Source organism: Salvia splendens, chromosome 12, assembly GCF_004379255.2.
Source record: "Salvia splendens isolate huo1 chromosome 12, SspV2, whole genome shotgun sequence".
NCBI lineage: Eukaryota > Viridiplantae > Streptophyta > Magnoliopsida > Lamiales > Lamiaceae > Salvia > Salvia splendens.
This window is the reverse complement of record NC_056043.1, coordinates 1,348,940-1,366,470: the sequence shown is the minus strand read 5'-3', so window position 1 is coordinate 1,366,470 and position 17,531 is coordinate 1,348,940. Positions and strand designations below refer to the sequence as shown.

At 36.8% G+C, this 17,531-nt stretch overlaps 2 protein-coding genes and 1 pseudogene across 2 annotated transcripts; 1 reads left to right on the top strand and 2 right to left on the bottom strand.

Annotated features, from left to right (window-relative positions):
• Window positions 1–864: 864 nt before the first annotated feature.
• Window positions 865–1,542, bottom strand: LOC121759129. Its single transcript, XM_042154625.1, has one exon. It carries the CDS (start codon window positions 1,540–1,542, stop codon window positions 865–867), a length of 678 nt encoding a protein of 225 aa, XP_042010559.1.
• Window positions 1,543–2,897: 1,355 nt separating this feature from the next.
• Window positions 2,898–11,496, top strand: LOC121759128 (DNA-directed RNA polymerase II subunit RPB2-like). Its single transcript, XM_042154624.1, has 26 exons — window positions 2,898–3,164; window positions 3,443–3,664; window positions 3,808–4,098; window positions 4,192–4,389; window positions 4,618–4,682; window positions 5,015–5,101; window positions 5,216–5,336; window positions 5,443–5,487; window positions 5,932–6,069; window positions 6,156–6,228; window positions 6,391–6,467; window positions 6,557–6,664; window positions 6,751–6,867; window positions 6,946–7,101; window positions 7,181–7,285; window positions 7,362–7,487; window positions 7,557–7,634; window positions 7,871–7,966; window positions 8,073–8,188; window positions 8,269–8,338; window positions 8,433–8,486; window positions 9,155–9,298; window positions 9,371–9,670; window positions 10,152–10,574; window positions 10,879–11,055; window positions 11,462–11,496. The coding sequence occupies exons 1-25, from the start codon at window positions 2,898–2,900 to the stop codon at window positions 10,996–10,998; spliced, it is 3,597 nt and encodes a 1,198-aa protein (XP_042010558.1). The 3' UTR covers window positions 10,999–11,055; window positions 11,462–11,496.
• A 3,234-nt stretch (window positions 11,497–14,730) lies between these two features.
• On the bottom strand, window positions 14,731–16,250 carry LOC121759127 (annotated as a pseudogene).
• Between the last annotated feature and the right edge of the window lie 1,281 nt (window positions 16,251–17,531).

Genomic DNA, 17,531 nt, shown 5'->3' with positions numbered 1-17,531 from the left:
TCATATACTTTATCTTTTGAATTTTTGCATCATGAACATTTCAACTCGGATCACAATTGGTCCTACACTAACAATTCCGACAATTTTTAAACGGTTTAAACCCGATTTTGACCGATTTTTAAACAGTTTCAACCCGAATGAGACTGTTAAAACCATCAAAATAGATCAAAATCGGGTTAAAACCGTTTAAAAATTGACGTAATTGTTAGTGTAGGACTAATTGTGATGCGAGTTAAAATATTCAGGATGCACTAAAGTATAGGACCAAAATCGTAAAATGGGCATATATTCAGGATCAGTTTTGACCTTTTTATTCTATAATAAAAAACTAAGATTATATCTATTTAAATAAAAAATCATTTAAATCCAAAATATATTTTAGGGGAAAAGTCCATAACTTAGACCCACACAATTCACTATTAGATCCAGATCCAATGGATTGGAGTTTTTGGGCCCATCTCTTATAGTAATAACCATTAAACTATTTAACCTCTATTTAAAATTAAATTAGATTTCTTGATTTGAATTAGATTTCTTTGAAAATTCACCATTAAATTTCTTGAGATTGAAAAACCAAATTCATTGTTGTTCCAAACAAATATTCAATTTTATCAAGCAAATATCCATGTGACTTTTTTGGATCCAACACAAAGAAATGAAGACTAATAAAAATAAATTTCATCAAATTACAACTAAAATAGTTATATATTTTTCATTTCTTAATCCAGAAACAAAGAGAAGTTAGACTACAGATACTAATGGCAGATCTAAACACTCGAAATTCATTAAATAAGAAATTAAAAAAGAAAATCTAATCCTAATCCCACTGAGACAAATCATCAAACACCTTCGCTCCAAACCCAATCAACACATCTTCGACAACCGCGGCGAGCTTCTGATTCCGGCGGCAGCAGCCACCAGAGCACCCCCAATCTTCCTCCCTCCCTTAACCAATTTCCTCTTCTCCCCCCTTTTCCCATCTCCACCACCACTCAAATTCGCCTTACTCCTCGTCCTCGCCGCAGCGCCGCCCCCAATTTCCCCGCCGGAGCTGCTCGCCATCCCACTCTCCCTCGCCACTCTCTCGAAATCATCCCCCAATTTCCTCACCGGACCTTTCCTCACCGCTACAACCTCCTCCTCCTCGTCCTCCTCCTCCTCATCCATCAATCCGACCACGCGCCGCCGCTTAATCGCCACCGGAGCGCACGGCGGGGAGGGGGTTTTATCGATCTCGACACGGATCTGGTCTTCTGCGGCCGATTTCGCGGCGGATTTCTTCGGAATGGGAGTGCGCTTGAAGATCTGCTCCTTCTGCGCTCGGAGCTTCTCGATGCTGCCCTCGATCCGCCCCTGGAGGCGGTGGCGCTTGACGTTGAGGCCGCCCATGGACCAGTGGGCCTCCTGCGCCCACGACATGAGCGGATCGGTGACTGAGGGCGGTGGATCGACCCTCTCGGAGCTGAGCTTGACGTCGGTGTAGAAGCGCGGGCGCGGCAGGCTGCTGCCGTAGAACTTCCCCGGACCTAGTGGCACAACCATTTCCGCGGCGGATTGTTTGCGTGTGTGTGTGGAGATCTGATTGAAGGTGTTGTTTATGCTCGATTGATTTGAGTGTGTGTGAGGGAAGAGGCGCGACTTTTGTAGGGCGTGGTTTAGGGATTGTGGCGGGAAAATTGGCGCCATTGATGGAATGGAGCAGCATTCAGTAACGGCGCCAAAACCAAATCATTTTGAGAGGAGATTTTCCCTCCAAATTGCGATTAAATTTGTAATTTATTTTCCTTCAATCTACAACTATTAGTAAATTTTAATGTAAAATTAATGTAAAATATAAGAGAAATATATGTCTTTGACAAAATGTTCATCACTCTCTCAAGGGATTTGCACTTTGAATTTGTTGAATTAGTGTATATGGTATGCAAATTTAAAATATTGGATAGTAGGTTTAAAAGTTATTAATCATAATTAAGTGTTAATGAGTCAAAATAGCAAAATGTGTTTAAATTTTAACCACATACCACTGTCACTTTCTATATTCATATTGCATTTATTAATATTCACTTTTTAAAATTCATATTATATTTATTACTCATTAATAACACACTATCCTTAAATTAGTATTAGTACTTTTTTTCTATTTACAGTGGACGAACCACTTTTTATTAAAAATGTGACATTCCGTAAGTCTATTTTTGTTGATGGAGAGAAGTAAAATCGATTACGTATATGATTTTGCTCCAAAATTTTGCCCAAAAAACCGTCAATTCTTGGAAAAATGGAAGCAAAAATGCTCGAAAAATTCTACTCAATTAAAAAAATATATAAAAATAATTTCAAATGCAAAAAAAATTCTAAAATTTTAGAAATATAGTTAAAAACAATATCGAGCACCTAAGTGCTGAGAATATCTAATTAAAGAGGCTTCTCATGTAGTTTTAACACCAAAATTACCAATAACATTTCAGAGTGCTCGGAAAGTGTTCGCTATGTCCTTAAATTTTTCGACATTTTCCGGACATTTTGCACTGTACTCAATATTCTTATCGTCCGTTGATCAGAAATTGGTCGGAATGTGTTCGGTATTTCTTGAGAAAATTATAAATCATTTTTTTGGTAACAATGGAAGGAGTAATTTAGAATAGTGAAAAAATAAAAATAAACAGATTGAGAATTCAAGCCAACAGATAGTGAAAAAATAAATAAATAAAAAAATAGTGAAAGTAGTTTTTACTATATTTTCATGCAAGCTAAAAATCTCAAATATAGTCCTCACTCTAATAAACAGATTGAGAATTCAAGCCAACATTTCGCCATCTCTGCCTCGAATTCTGTTACGATTTCGAAATCACTAAAAACCCAAAACCAAAATCACAAAGTAAATTCTTTAATTAAAAATGTACGGCGGCGGTGTGGGGTACCAGTACGGCGGCGAGGAGGCCTACGTGGCAGAGGCGGATGAGGAGCCGGAGGAGATATCGCAGGAGGACACGTGGACGGTGATCAGCTCGTATTTCGAGGAGAAGGGCTTGGTGAGGCAGCAATTGGACTCGTTCGACGAGTTCATACAGAACACCATGCAGGAGATCGTCGACGAGTCCGCGCACATCGAGATCCGCCCCGAATCCCAGCACAACCCCGCTCGGAGCTCCGAATTCGCCGAGGTTTGATTCATCATTTGCATGAACATTCTATGTTGCATCATGCGTTTAATATTTGATTTTGATCGGTGGCAGATTCAGAACATAATTTAATTTTTTTAGATAAATTAATGAAAGAGTTTATTTTTTTTCACTTTAATAAGGGGTAAAATTATAATTTTACACTGTACCGCTTAGAAAATATAAGTTGTACATTTTTGATGATGTTATGCATGGATAAGTAGTGTTAGTCATTTTTATTGGGACAGAGGGAATAATTGCATACACATTTTTTTTTATAGATAATCTACCGGATTAGCTTCGGCCAGATATATCTAAGCAAACCGATGATGACAGAGTCGGACGGAGAGACCAACACCCTCTATCCGAAAGCGGCAAGGCTGAGGAACTTGACGTATTCGTCTCCACTCTATGTTGATGTCACGAAACGTGTGATACGAAAAGGGTACGACTGTGAGGAGGTGATAGAGACTCAGGAGTTCGCCAAGATTTTTATTGGGAAGGTGCTTGATATTTTTCGATACGAATTCCACATCAGTTCCACATGAAAGTGTGATATGATGTATAACTGAGAGTCAACCCTTTACCTTTGACTATGGTTTTGGGTTAAGTCAGCGCTCTGTAGCTGACATATATGTGTTTGAAGGTGCCGATAATGCTGCGTTCGAGCTACTGCAGTTTGTTCAATCTGTCGGAGAAGGACTTGATGGAGATGGGGGAGTGCCCTTACGATCAAGGTGGGTATTTCATCATCAACGGAAGCGAGAAGGTCCTCATCGCGCAGGAGAAGATGAGCACGAACCATGTGTACGTGTTCAAGAAGCGCCAGCCGAACAAGTACGCATACGTGGCGGAGGTTAGGTCCATAGCCGAGGCGCAGAACAAGGCGCCTAGCGGGATGTTTGTGAGGATGCTCTCTAGACCCGGTGCGAAAGGGGTATCAACTCGAACCGAACATCATAGATATCGTTTCCGTGCAAATTATCATTTCTTGAATCTTGTTATTTGCACTTGGTTTCGGGATATGCAGGGGTCGTCCGGACAGTATATACGAGCTACGCTCCCATACATCCGGACTGAAGTTCCGATTATCATTGTTTTTCGAGCTTTGGGATTTATTTCAGACAAAGAGATTTTGGAACATATCTGCTATGACTTCAATGATCCACAGATGATGGAGCTTCTTAGGCCCTCATTGGAAGAGGCATTTGTGATTCAAAATCAACAGGTATGGAATCTTCCTATGCTTGAGGCCGTTGTAGTCAGGTGCGGACGCAGAAAAAGTTTTTTTTTTCTAAAATTTACTTAGAGATTATGTTTTTAAGTGATTCAGATCATTGACAGAGCTTTTGCATTTGAAAACTCTATAAAAGAGAAGAATCGAAAAAATAGGCTTGACAGGGGCATAAGCCCCTTCACAAATCTATTTGTAACGTTGAAGAGCGTTTTTTTGTAGGTTGCGCTTGATTATATCGGAAAGAGAGGATCCACCGTCGGTGTTACAAAAGAGAAGAGAATTAAGTATGATTGCATCAAATTAAATACTCCCCTCTGTTCGCAAATAGGAGTCCTGTTTTTCTGTTTTGGTCCTTCCGCGAATAGGAGTCCCGGTTCATAATTACCATAAATGGTAAAGAGACCCCACATTCCACTAACTCATTCTACTCACATATCATTTAAAACTAATACATAAGTGGAACCCTATTCCACTAACTTTCTTCCACTCACTTTTCTTAACATTTTTTAAAATCCGTACAAGAAACAAATGGGACTCATATTCACGGACGAATGGAGTAATTTTTACGTATAAATTTTACTACTATATGTTACTATTAGTCTTGTTTCTTCAAAAGGTATGCTAGAGAAATTCTCCAAAGGGAGATGCTTCCACACGTTGGCATTGGAGATGGTCATGAACACAAGAAAGCATACTATTTCGGGTTAGTGTTGCCACTTGAAATATTCCGCATTTGATACGTACGAAACATGAATGCGATCGCAGGATAGGGAAAGCTTCGAGCTGCATGGAATTGAATAGTTTTGGTTTCTTGCAGATATGTTGTTCATAGGCTATTGCTTTGTGCACTCGGACGAAGGGCCGAAGATGATCGCGATCATTATGCCAATAAGAGGCTCGACCTCGCTGGCTCTTTACTAGGCGGTCTGTTTCGGATGGTATGGTTCCTGTCCAAATAACCCCTCTCACAACTTTGGACTTACACTCAAAAAAGTTGCATTAATCTCCCAAATCTTCTCCTCTTTTGTTGTTTTCTTGAAGCAGCTGTTTAGAAAGCTCACGAGGGACGTTAGATCGTACGTTCAAAAGGTATTTTATATTTTTTTGAAAGAATAATGATGCCGAAGCCATGTAAGAATGACTGAACTGATAGAAATAATCGAGAAAAGTTTGAAGAAATAGTTTTTGGGATAACTATTGCTGATTAAAAGACTTATAGTTTAGTATTAGATTTTGTTTGCTGTGACATCATTTGATATGATTTAAAAGAGTCCTATTTATAATTGTAGATCCCTCATTAAGAAGATAAGAATCTAAATTCTGTTACTACATGAAAATCTTAGAAACTTCTAGATAATTGCATCACTCTCCAAGTGTCTTAAATCTAAACTTATTCTTAAAACCAAAGCTTCCAGGAGACCCTAAACGAAAATTCATAAAATAGTTTAAATAAAAATAAATTGACGTGCGGATTTCAAGTCATTCTGAATGGTGCTACTGGTTTAACTTCTTTGATATAACATCTTTGACCAGAGTGTTGATAATGGGAAGGATGTGAACTTGCAATTTGCAATCAAAGCAAAAACTGTCACAAGTGGGCTTAAATACTCTCTTGCAACTGGCAATTGGGGGCAAGCAAATGCTGCTGGAACAAGAGCAGGAGTTTCTCAGGTATACTATAAATCTTCTCATCTTTTTCTTTCGTTTCGAAACAATAATCTTGATTCCGATTTCCACATCCATTCTTGCATATCTAGGTGCTCAATCGCTTGACATTTGCCTCGACACTTTCCCATCTGCGAAGACTGAACTCGCCTATTGGCCGCGAGGGTAAGTATACATTACAGACTCCAATGTCGCACATCAGTTGTGAATAATGCTAGTCTGTTGGGATGCGTTCTTCAGTTTGGTCTGTATTGTAATAGTAAGTGAGTCTCTGTAGTCATTTGCAATGAGTTCTTCAGTTTGGTCTGTATTTACTGATTCGTGTAGGCAAACTGGCGAAGCCGCGCCAGCTGCATAACTCGCATTGGGGGATGATGTGCCCTGCGGAAACGCCTGAAGGACAAGTAATGCAAAAAATTTTTAACGATTGAGTAGCGTTTCCGTAGTTATGAGTTCGTTGGCATGATTTGTTGATAAAATGGTGTGAATTTAGGCATGTGGGCTTGTCAAGAACCTTGCACTTATGGTCTACATAACCGTCGGTTCAGCAGCTAATCCGATTCTCGAGTTTTTGGATGAATGGGGCACTGAGAATTTTGAGGTGAGCAAATTCATGTAGTAGTGTCAAAATGCATTAGTTTGTGTTAGTATTATTATGTGACATAATTTCATTTTTTCTTGGTGAAGGAAATATCACCAGCAGTGATTCCTCAGGCCACAAAAACATTTGTGAATGGCTGTTGGGTTGGCATTCACCGCAACCCGGAGCTGTTGGTGAAGACTCTCCGGCAGCTTAGGAGACAGGTTTCGGCTCTACAATTTCTCGCTTCTTCTTCGTTTTTTCCATGAACTAGTTTGAGATGGGAATTTCGCTCGTTGCAGGTTGATGTGAACACGGAGGTTGGAATCGTACGCGACATACACCTCAAGGAGCTTCGTCTGTACACAGACTACGGGCGCTGCAGTCGTCCCTTGTTCATCGTCGATAAGCAAAGGCTGCACATAAAGAAGAGTGACATTCTTGCCCTGCAGCAAAGAGTGTGTTTTTTTGTCATGATAAAAAAAATGGGTTCTGTGGCGACCTGTTTAGACTAATACTGCAACCTTTCACGAACAGGAAGTTCCTGAGGAGTATGGATGGAACGATCTCGTTAGGAAAGGATTTATTGAGTATGTTGACACGGAAGAAGAAGAGACGACGATGATATCAATGACCGTGAATGTAAGTAGCCTTCGATAAAAAAAATGATCAACGAGAGTTATACGCATGAAATATGAACGTTTGATGAGTATTCTAGGATCTTATACGGTCAAGACGGAATCCAGATGATGCATATTCGGAAACATACACGCATTGTGAGATCCACCCTTCGTTGATATTAGGCGTCTGCGCTTCAATCATACCATTTCCTGACCACAACCAGGTTTGCTTGCTATTTTTTTTTCCTCTACTTGATTCGAGTCGAGCTCAATCGTCTCTTCTTCAATGGCAGTCGCCTCGTAACACTTATCAGTCTGCAATGGGGAAACAAGCAATGGGAATCTATGTCACGAATTACCAGCTAAGAATGGTAAGACCATTTCCACTCCTTTTTATCTTCGCGTTCAGATATTCACATATGAGTTGTTTTACATAAATATGCGAACTACAAAGATATCAACTTAAATACGAAAAACATAATATGGTATCAGAGCAAGCCACATGCGTTGTCGCAGTTATGATATTAACAAAATACTAACATATGAAGTAAAAAAAGATCAACTCTGAATCCGCGTAACTGTTTTGTGTTTTCGCGTGTTTCTGCAGGATACTCTGGCATACGTGCTCTACTACCCGCAGAAGCCTCTTGTAACGACGCGCGCTATGGAGCATCTCCACTTCAGGCAGCTCCCAGCAGGCATTGTAAGATAAGAATGTGTAATTTTCTAAAAAAAATTTTAGCTTCTTATATGAGTAACCGTGACGTATATCTTCTTTTTCTCTTTCTCTCTCCTTATGTTCGAACAAGAATGCGATTGTTTCCATCGCGTGCTACTCTGGCTATAATCAGGAAGATTCTGTGATCATGAACCAGTCCTCTATAGATCGAGGATTCTTTCGCTCTCTCTTCTTCCGTTCGTATAGGTAAGCCTGGTTTTCTTCTCCGTTTTCTTTGTTTCGTGGACAATGTCTGCTGCATTTATTTTTTAAAAAAATCTCGGTAGAGACGAAGAGAAGAAGATGGGGACGCTAGTGAAGGAGGATTTCGGGCGTCCGAATAGGGATAACACTCTGGTTAGTTAGTTTTTTCAGATTATTTGAGTTTTTATTTTTGTATGATCAGTCATCATCTTGAAGAAAGACAACTGCTGAAATGGTGTTTTTGCAGGGAATGAGGCATGGTTCTTATGATAAATTAGATGATGATGGCTTTGCACCTCCTGTAAGTAAGAATTTCGTAGTCATTCTAATAAGATATTCACACGTGTGAGTTGTCCCGTGTTGAAAATGTGAAATTCTACTTGAAAATGTTAAATGAAAAGAGATCAACTTAAATACCGAGTGAGACACTTGGTTTTGAGATGGAACATCTTGTTAGGTTTAGTTGGTCTTCCCTTCACGCGATCAGGTACGTTTCACCAAATGAGACAACACTTTAGACATTTTTTTTCATTTGAAAATAAACTGTCTTTGGCGTGACATGTAGATATTCCGGTGCGCTGGAAATAGACGTTTTTGTTATAATTATAATATATTGAGTACGAAATTAAAGTGTTACAATTCAAAATGACACGTTTTTCTTTTGGGTAAAATTTCTGAATAAATCACGAAAGATAGTCAAATTCTGGTATGTCTTATATTCTTTTTAAAATCTAAATTATAAATCACGAAGTTTGTAAATTTTACAATTATTCCATCCGTATCCTTTCTAGCGAAATACACGATAATATGGCAACCGATTTGAAACACATGAAAATCGACTGCCACATCATCGCATATTTCGAACAACGACTTTTTCGAGGCAAATATCGCAACCAAAGAGAACACACCATTCGAACAACAATGACTTTTTTCGAGGCATATATCGCGCCTAATTTATGCTCGTATCAGGGAACTAGAGTCTCTGGCGACGACGTGATCATTGGCAAGACAACACCAGTCACACAAGAAGAAGCTCAAGGAAAATCAGCAAGATTCACCAGCAAGGATCATAGCACTAGCCTACGCCATAGTGAAACTGGAATTGTTGATCAGGTAACATCTTTGTTCATCATTTTTCATAGCAATATATACATTCTCTCTCACTCTCTCATCATATCTCATTAGGTTTTGCTGACGACAAACGCCGATGGACTGAGATTTGTGAAAATACGGATGCGTTCAGTTCGAATTCCACAGATCGGAGACAAGTTCAGCAGCAGACATGGCCAGAAGGGGACGATCGGGATGACCTACACGCAAGAAGACATGCCATGGACGATCGAAGGCATCACTCCCGACATAATTGTGAACCCTCATGCTATCCCTTCCCGTATGACGATAGGTCAGCTCATCGAGTGCATCATGGGCAAGGTCGCGGCTCACATGGGCAAGGAAGGCGACGCCACCCCCTTCACCGATGTCACTGTGAGTATCATACCTGATTTTCTTGTGATTTTCTTGAGAGGTGCTCGAGCACCACTTATAATAAAAAAAATTAAATTAAAGAGTAAATGTCAATTTTGGTCATAAATATATGACCAAAATGCGAAGTTGGTCCAAAACATTCAATTTTTGAAAAACAGTTCATAAAAAATGAAAATGTCGCCGAAGTAGTCCTTTTTGTTACAGTTCCGTCAAAAAACTAACGATGTTAATAGCGCAGTGGCATGAGCGTTAGGTTTTTGATGAAACTGCCAAAAAGGGACAATTCCGACAAAGATTTAATTTGTTATGGACCTGTTTTTCAAAAAGTGAATGTTTTAGACCAAATTAGTATTTTGATCATATGTTTAGGACCAAAGTTAACCTTGACTCTAAACTAAAAAAAATTGAAAATGAGAACAAAGGAAGTAAAAGTTGCATTATAAAAGACCACAACCCTTTTGATGCAATATACAACATTCAGGTGGACAACATAAGCCAAGCTCTTCACAAGTGTGGTTACCAGATGCGCGGTTTTGAGAGGATGTACAATGGGCACACGGGGCGCGTGTTGAGTGCAATGATCTTCCTCGGGCCGACCTACTACCAAAGGCTGAAGCACATGGTGGACGACAAGATCCACTCGAGGGGGAGGGGCCCGGTGCAGATCCTCACGAGGCAGCCGGCCGAGGGGAGGTCTAGGGATGGCGGCTTGAGGTTCGGGGAGATGGAGCGTGACTGCATGATTGCTCATGGAGCCGCGCACTTCCTCAAGGAGAGGCTGTTTGACCAGAGCGATGCGTATAAGGTGCACGTGTGCGAGAGGTGTGGGCTCATCGCCATTGCTAATTTGAAGAAGCTTAGCTTCGAGTGCAGAGGATGCAAGAATAAAACGGACATTGTTCAGGTAGAATATACAGTTCTCTCTTTACACCGATATGTTACATTCTATATGTTTTATTTGCCATTGGACCAAATTTGAAGTCCATATACACTGTTAGGTCAATCATTTTCCTTTTTTCGACCAAAAAAAAAATAAAGTAGAGTCAGTTAAAGTTTCAGCCTACAATAGAATATCTCATGAGACCATGTTTCAGTTAGTTGTCACTTTACACCCGATGTAAAAAATGATTTGTTTCATTTGCTAACAACAATAACAAGGTTATATTCATGTTTTAACAAAAAAGTTTGCTTCTTGTTTGTTTTAACAGATAAATATCCCTTATGCATGCAAGCTTCTACTTCAAGAACTCATGTCCATGGCAATTTCTCCACGGCTACTCACCAAGGATGTTGTGACAGCCAAGGGACAGAAGAGAAGGGGCGGATAGTCGTAGCCACGGATACGATTCTCAATCAACGAGGCAGTCATGTACAATGGCAATAAGGTGCTCTTTCTTTGTCTTGTCAAATTTATTAGTTCCTATATTGAAGAATGAAATATCGTTGCATTACTTGCATACCACCATTGATTTGTCAATTAATACCTTCACGCGCGTTTGATACAATGGAATTGAGGGTGTCGATTTGAAATTAGAGATTGAAATCCAATTCCAAATCGTCTCAATTTTCCAAACTGAATTTTGTAATTGAAGTAAATATTTGAAATTTTAAATAGCTATAAAATTGACTGCCTCACAAAACACAATGCGCACACACAAACACAACATTGTACACATAAACGAAATGAAACATCAAATTATTACATCCTGCAGTGGTTAGAATTACAAATTCTTTTATTAGATTGATGCATGCTTATTGATGAATATGATATGAATGTTGTTTCTTGATCAGGTAACTGTTCTTGAACAAAATGTGTGATCTCGAAATCAGGAACATAGGTCTTCTTCACCATTCACCTTTCTGATGTGACGATCAAATCCTGCACATTTCAAGGCATTATCATCTTCTCCCATAACCAGCAGTCATGCATTCGAGACGCAAAAGTGAAACACGAGATGTAATATGAATAAACGCGGAGGAGAAAATCCGGACCGTGCCATTGTTTTATCTGACTCAAAACCAGATTTCTCGTATGATTCTTCGTATACTTGGAGATCTTCCTTGTTAATCAGGCGGGCGATGGGCGGATTCGTCTATCAAATCCATAATTTAAATCGACAAAGTTATGTGCGTTTTAAAGTTATGTGATATTTTTTAAAAGTTAGTTATAACTAATTTGTTGTAAATTGATATTAATACCCTTATTGATGTTTTTTGTTGATCGTATTAACATTCCGGAGCTAATGATCTAGACCCTTAATTTGAATATCTAATGGCTATTATTTAGTTGTAGTTAGCAATATAACACTCCTCGTGATAACAGTATATACACCTAGGGAAATGTTATATTGCTAACTCAATATTTAATTGCTAACTATAATTAAATAATAGTCATTAGATATTCAAATCAAGGTCTAGATCATCAGCCCCGGAATGTCAATACGATCAACAAAAAATGTCAACAGGGTATTGAGACCAATTTACAACAAATTAGTTGTAACTAACTTTTGAAAAATATCCCATAACTTTAAAACGCATATTACTTTCTCAATTTAACTTATTTTTTGCACAACATATATCAAATTAAAGATAATTTCATAAGGATTCTAACGAGATCTCACTTGCATATGTTCCGATGTCAAAATTTGAAAAAAATTTCAAAAATTTTCATTTTTTGTACACCAACAAATGTCAACATGATATATAAAATATGTTAATATAATACATGTAGAATGTCAATATAAGCAATGTGTTAACATTCTCAAAGCATTGTGTTACATTCTCAAAGTATTGTATTGATATTTTCGAAACACTGTATTGACATTTTCATCCAAAACCCTAATTTGGTAGTTTTTTTTTATCTTTTTCGATTTAATTAATAAAATGAAAATTACACGTGGCAAATTGTAGATCACAAATTTTCTAAAATCTTATGGTTTTAAATTAGTTGTAGTTAGCAATTAAATGATGATCACTCCCATCAATTAATCAACTAAGGTGTGCTTCGTGGTCGAACAATTTGAATTTATATGCTGAACATATATATCCAATGATTATTCTTGGTCACATTTTGTTTGATGTATATATCAATTTCTCATTTGAGATTACTTGTTTATATGAAGATTCGAATCGATACGTCTTTCTTGCCTATGTTTAATTAATATTTTGGAATGTGACATTTGAACTAACTGAATAAATACAAACAAATAATGGTTGAATGGAGGAAACAACACAACAATTGAAAACTTTAATTTCTAAAAAAGGAGAATAAAAAAATAATAAGACATTCCGGGATTCATTTTTCCAGAAATCATATTCTACATGTATAAGCAATGTGTTAACATTTCTAAGCAATCTGATTCCTTAAATTTTAAATTCCTGTGTTTGTTTCCGTTTTTAATCAAACTGGGAAAGTAATCAAAATCCTGAAACAAGGAAAGTTAGTACAACTTTCCAGGATTCTGAATCCTAACTTTTCTTAGTTATTCTTTTTCCCGGTTTTAGGATTCTTACATATTTAATGCAATATAGATTATTATTATTATTATTATTATTATTATTATTATTATTATTATTATTATCATTATTATTATCATCATCATCATCATTATCATTATTATTATTATTATTATTATTATTATTATTATTTACAATGTTTTAAAAATAATTTAAAAGTATAAACCATACTTAATTTCAGGGTAATAAATAACTATAATTCAAATTATCATAATTATAACTATATTATTAATATTTATATTTAATTTTTATTATCATATTAATAATAGTTTATTAAATAATTAAATATAATTATAATTATATAATAATATAATAATTATTACTTTATAAATTAGTAGTAATTAACAATAAAATTGTAGTAAAATTTTAAATTATAAAATTTATTCAATTAAAAATTTAGTAAATATAATAATAATAATAATAATAATAATAATAATAATAAATAAATATAATTCAAATTATCATAATTATAACTATATTATTAATATTTATATTTAATTTTATTATCATATTAATAATAATTTATTAAATAATTAAATATAATTATATAATAATATAATAATTATTACTTTATAAATTAGTAATTAACAATAAAATTGTAGTAAAATTTAAATTATAAAATTTATTCAATTAAAAATTTAGTAAATATAATAATAATAATAATAATAATAATAATAATCTTATTTATTACTTATATTATTATATATTATGATGTATAATCCATATTTAAACTATCCATCGTAATAATAAATAAAATAATATAATTATTATCATTTGTAATTAATAATTTATTAAATAATATGTATTATTAATTTATTAAATAATATGTATTATTATTTTTTATAAATAAAAAATGATAAGTATATTTTTAGTTTAGTGTTTAAATCAAATATAAACTTTAAAATCTTGATATTTTCCAAACAAGGGAAAGTAAAGTTATTAGGAATCATATTCTCAGGATTCATTTTTCCAGAAATCATTTTCCTTGTCAACTTTACTTTCCCGCCAACCAAACATGGCCATAAAGTTTTCTAAATAACAGTATTGACGGTTGACCGTCAAGAAATGACGAAACCGTGAAAAAAGGACCTATTTGACCGCGTTTTCATATGATTTGGAGTCGATTTTCAAAAAGTAAAAGTTCTGAACCATCTTCGTATTTCGGCCATATATTTAGAACCAAAATAGTACTTTACTCATTTATTTATTCAATTATCTAACATACTCTTCAGAATTCTCAAAAACCCAAATATTTATATCCAAATGAAATAACCCCTCCTGCCGCTATTAGGAATCCATTTATTGGTGGTACAACTTTTAAAAAATGTTAAGAAAAATGGGTAGAAAAAAGTTAGTAGAATAGAAGTCCAACTTATATATATTAGTTTTAAATGAAATGTGAGTGAAATGAGTTAGTGATTGTGGGACCCTATTACCATTTATGGTGAAAGGGAATCGAGACTTAACTCACCAACGTTGCCACTGCTCCGTCAGACACATCTCGGTCTCTTGCCACCGTGGTTCGTTTCGTTTGATTATGTTATTCACCAATAGTCTCCACAATTACATTCACCACCCTCAAAGTGGTGAAAACGATTACTATCACGTAAGATGATCGATCTTCCCGTGATCTTGGATATGAGTTTCATCACAACGTGGCAGTCCTCACAGCTGCGCAAGTTCTTGAAAACACGAACAGGCCATCCACTTGGTGTCTTCATAATCCCATAAGCAACAGCTAACCTTTCACTGTGATATTTGATTGAATGATGCTCTTCTTCTTCTTCTTCTTCTTCTTCTTCTTCTTCTTCTTCTTCTTCTTCTTCTTCTTCTTCTTCTTCTTCTTCTTCTTCTTCTTCTTCTTCTTCTTCTTCTTCTTCTTCTTCTTCTTCTTCTTCCTCCACACTATACGGCACCAATTTAGTCAACGAAACATATCCGTTTTCTTTCATTCTAACATACAACTCTTCCAAGAAAGAGCATATGCTTTCACTCTCAGGATGAGTGAAGTGTCCAGCAGAAAATTTGTGAGTCTTGTTTGACACTTCAACCCAGCTATACGCAGTCGTTTTTACAACACCCGAATCCCTCGTTTTTAACCAAATCCTCTCGGCATCTTCCCATCGACCTGAAGCAACATACAAATTAGCAAGAAGAACATAAACCGAAGAGTTCCATGGTTCAAAAAATAACAGCATTTCAGCAGCTTTTTCCCCCAATTTTATATTTCCACGAGTCTTGCTAGCACCGAGGAGAGATCCCCAAATTTTCGCGTTTGGCTCAAAAGGCATGCTTTTTATTAGGTCGTCTAGACGCCCAACTCGACCTAAAAGATCAATCAAGCAGGAATAGTGTATTACATCAAAACAAGTGAGTACTCGATCAACACAAGTATTTAGAAAACAAAAATAAAATACAATGTAAATTTACCATAGTAATGTCATTAGGTTTATTGGCCTAATCCATGTCTTGCATAACCAACGACGAGTGTATTCCATGATATCACATTCTTATCTTCAATTCTCTCGTTATCTCCATTATGATTATACCCAGCTATTATAGAGGACCACACGATACAATCTCTATGTGGCAGGCATTTGATCAAAAACTTCCTTAGCCTCATCCATTGATCCAATCTTTGCATATCCAGTCAAAATTGTGTTCCACGACATATCATCCTTGATAGGCATTTGATCGAACACTCTCCTTGCCCTGTCCATTAACCCATTATGTGCATAACCAGATATCATTGTCCTCCATGACACTGTTCATCATTGACCTGCATTTGATCAAAAACTCTCTTCGCCTCGTCCATTAACCCATTTTTCACATTCCCAGACACCATCACGCTCCACGAGACAGCATTTTTTATAGGCATTCCATCAAAATTTCTTTTTGCCTCATCTATTAACCCATTCTGCACATATCCAGATATTATCGTGCTCCACGAGACAACATCTTTGACCGGCATTCCATCAAAATTTCTTTTTGCCTCATCCATAGAACCATTTTTCACATTCCCAGACAACATTGTATTCCACGAGAGAACATTCTTGATAGACATTGAAGAATTTTACTATTAAGAGCATCTCCAATAGGTTAGGACGTCAAATAGCCCTCAAATAGCCTTCACACTGCCACATCATCAGCACTACAATTCTCCTGCCACATCAGCTTGCCACATCAACTGGACATCAAATAGCCCTCACATAGCCTTCACACTACCTATCCACATCACTAATAACAATTATATAATTTAATTTACACTCGTATCAACATACGGAATTTAATTTACGAGACAAATACGGAAAATTCGAATAATAATATTAAAATTTAAAAAGTACATTAATTTTTTTAAAAAAAGTACAATAATTAAAAAAATCACATTTAAAAAATTACATAAATTTGCATAAAAACTAACGCCTTGCAATCCTCCGCGCCCACAACCTTTTCAACTAAATCCTTTTGCAGTCGAATATGAGCCTCCGTCTGACGCATGTCGGCATGTGCTTGGAGGAGGGCTTCTTCATCGTGCGGTACCCCACCTCGTACGTTGGCGGTGGTGACGCCGTGGCTTGGACCTGCTTCATTATCGTCGGTGGCCCAATCAGTCAGTTGTACACCTTCATCTTCGACGATTATGTTGTGCATGATAATACAGGCGTACATTATATCAGCAATGCGCTCGTACTCATCCGCATCCCCACCACTACCACCGGCATTACTCATTTCTTAAATTGATCTTGAACAGAAAGTAAGGTAGAGAGAATACTCGTTAAAACAAGTGGTGCGAATGAAAATGAGGTTCAACGCGCGTATGTATAGTGTTTTCGAAAAAAAAAAATTAAATCCGACGCCGGTTTGGCGCCGATCCGGGACGCACAATGGCGCCCGTGAGGATCGGCGTCGGAACCGGCGTCAGCGCGGGAATCGGCATGGCAACGCCGATTTCGCCGACGCCGGTTCCAATGGTTCGGCGTCAAACCGGCGTCGGCGAAAAATCGGCGTCGCGGTGGTGACGCCGGTTATTGGAGATGCTCTAAATATTCTAAAAGGTTCAATCTAACATTGAGTTGGGCCAGCCCAAGTTTTCTCTTTATTCAATCCAAACCGACCCAAATTCTCTCTGCCCGCCTAAAGAGCTTCTTTATATATCACTCATTAGTTTTAAGATAAAATTAAATGGACTTATATCAAAGTATTATAGCTTATCGTCAACTATAGATTGGAAATCTAACACTCCTACTACAAGTTTGTTAGAAAAAAGTACAATCCCTTCAAATATCCTTTTACATATATATGAAACATTTTCTTTTCGACGCTAGATTTTAGGAAAAACAGTGTG

Coding starts and splice junctions, on each gene's coding strand:
- LOC121759129 (XM_042154625.1), bottom strand. CDS start 1,542: ATGGTTGTGCCACTAGGTCCGGGGAAGTTCTACGGCAGCAGCCTGCCG.
- LOC121759128 (XM_042154624.1), top strand. CDS start 2,898: ATGTACGGCGGCGGTGTGGGGTACCAGTACGGCGGCGAGGAGGCCTAC. Junction 6,070..6,155: donor CAAGAGCAGGAGTTTCTCAG/GTATACTATAAA, acceptor TTGCATATCTAG/GTGCTCAATCGCTTGACATT. Junction 6,868..6,945: donor TCCGGCAGCTTAGGAGACAG/GTTTCGGCTCTA, acceptor CGCTCGTTGCAG/GTTGATGTGAACACGGAGGT.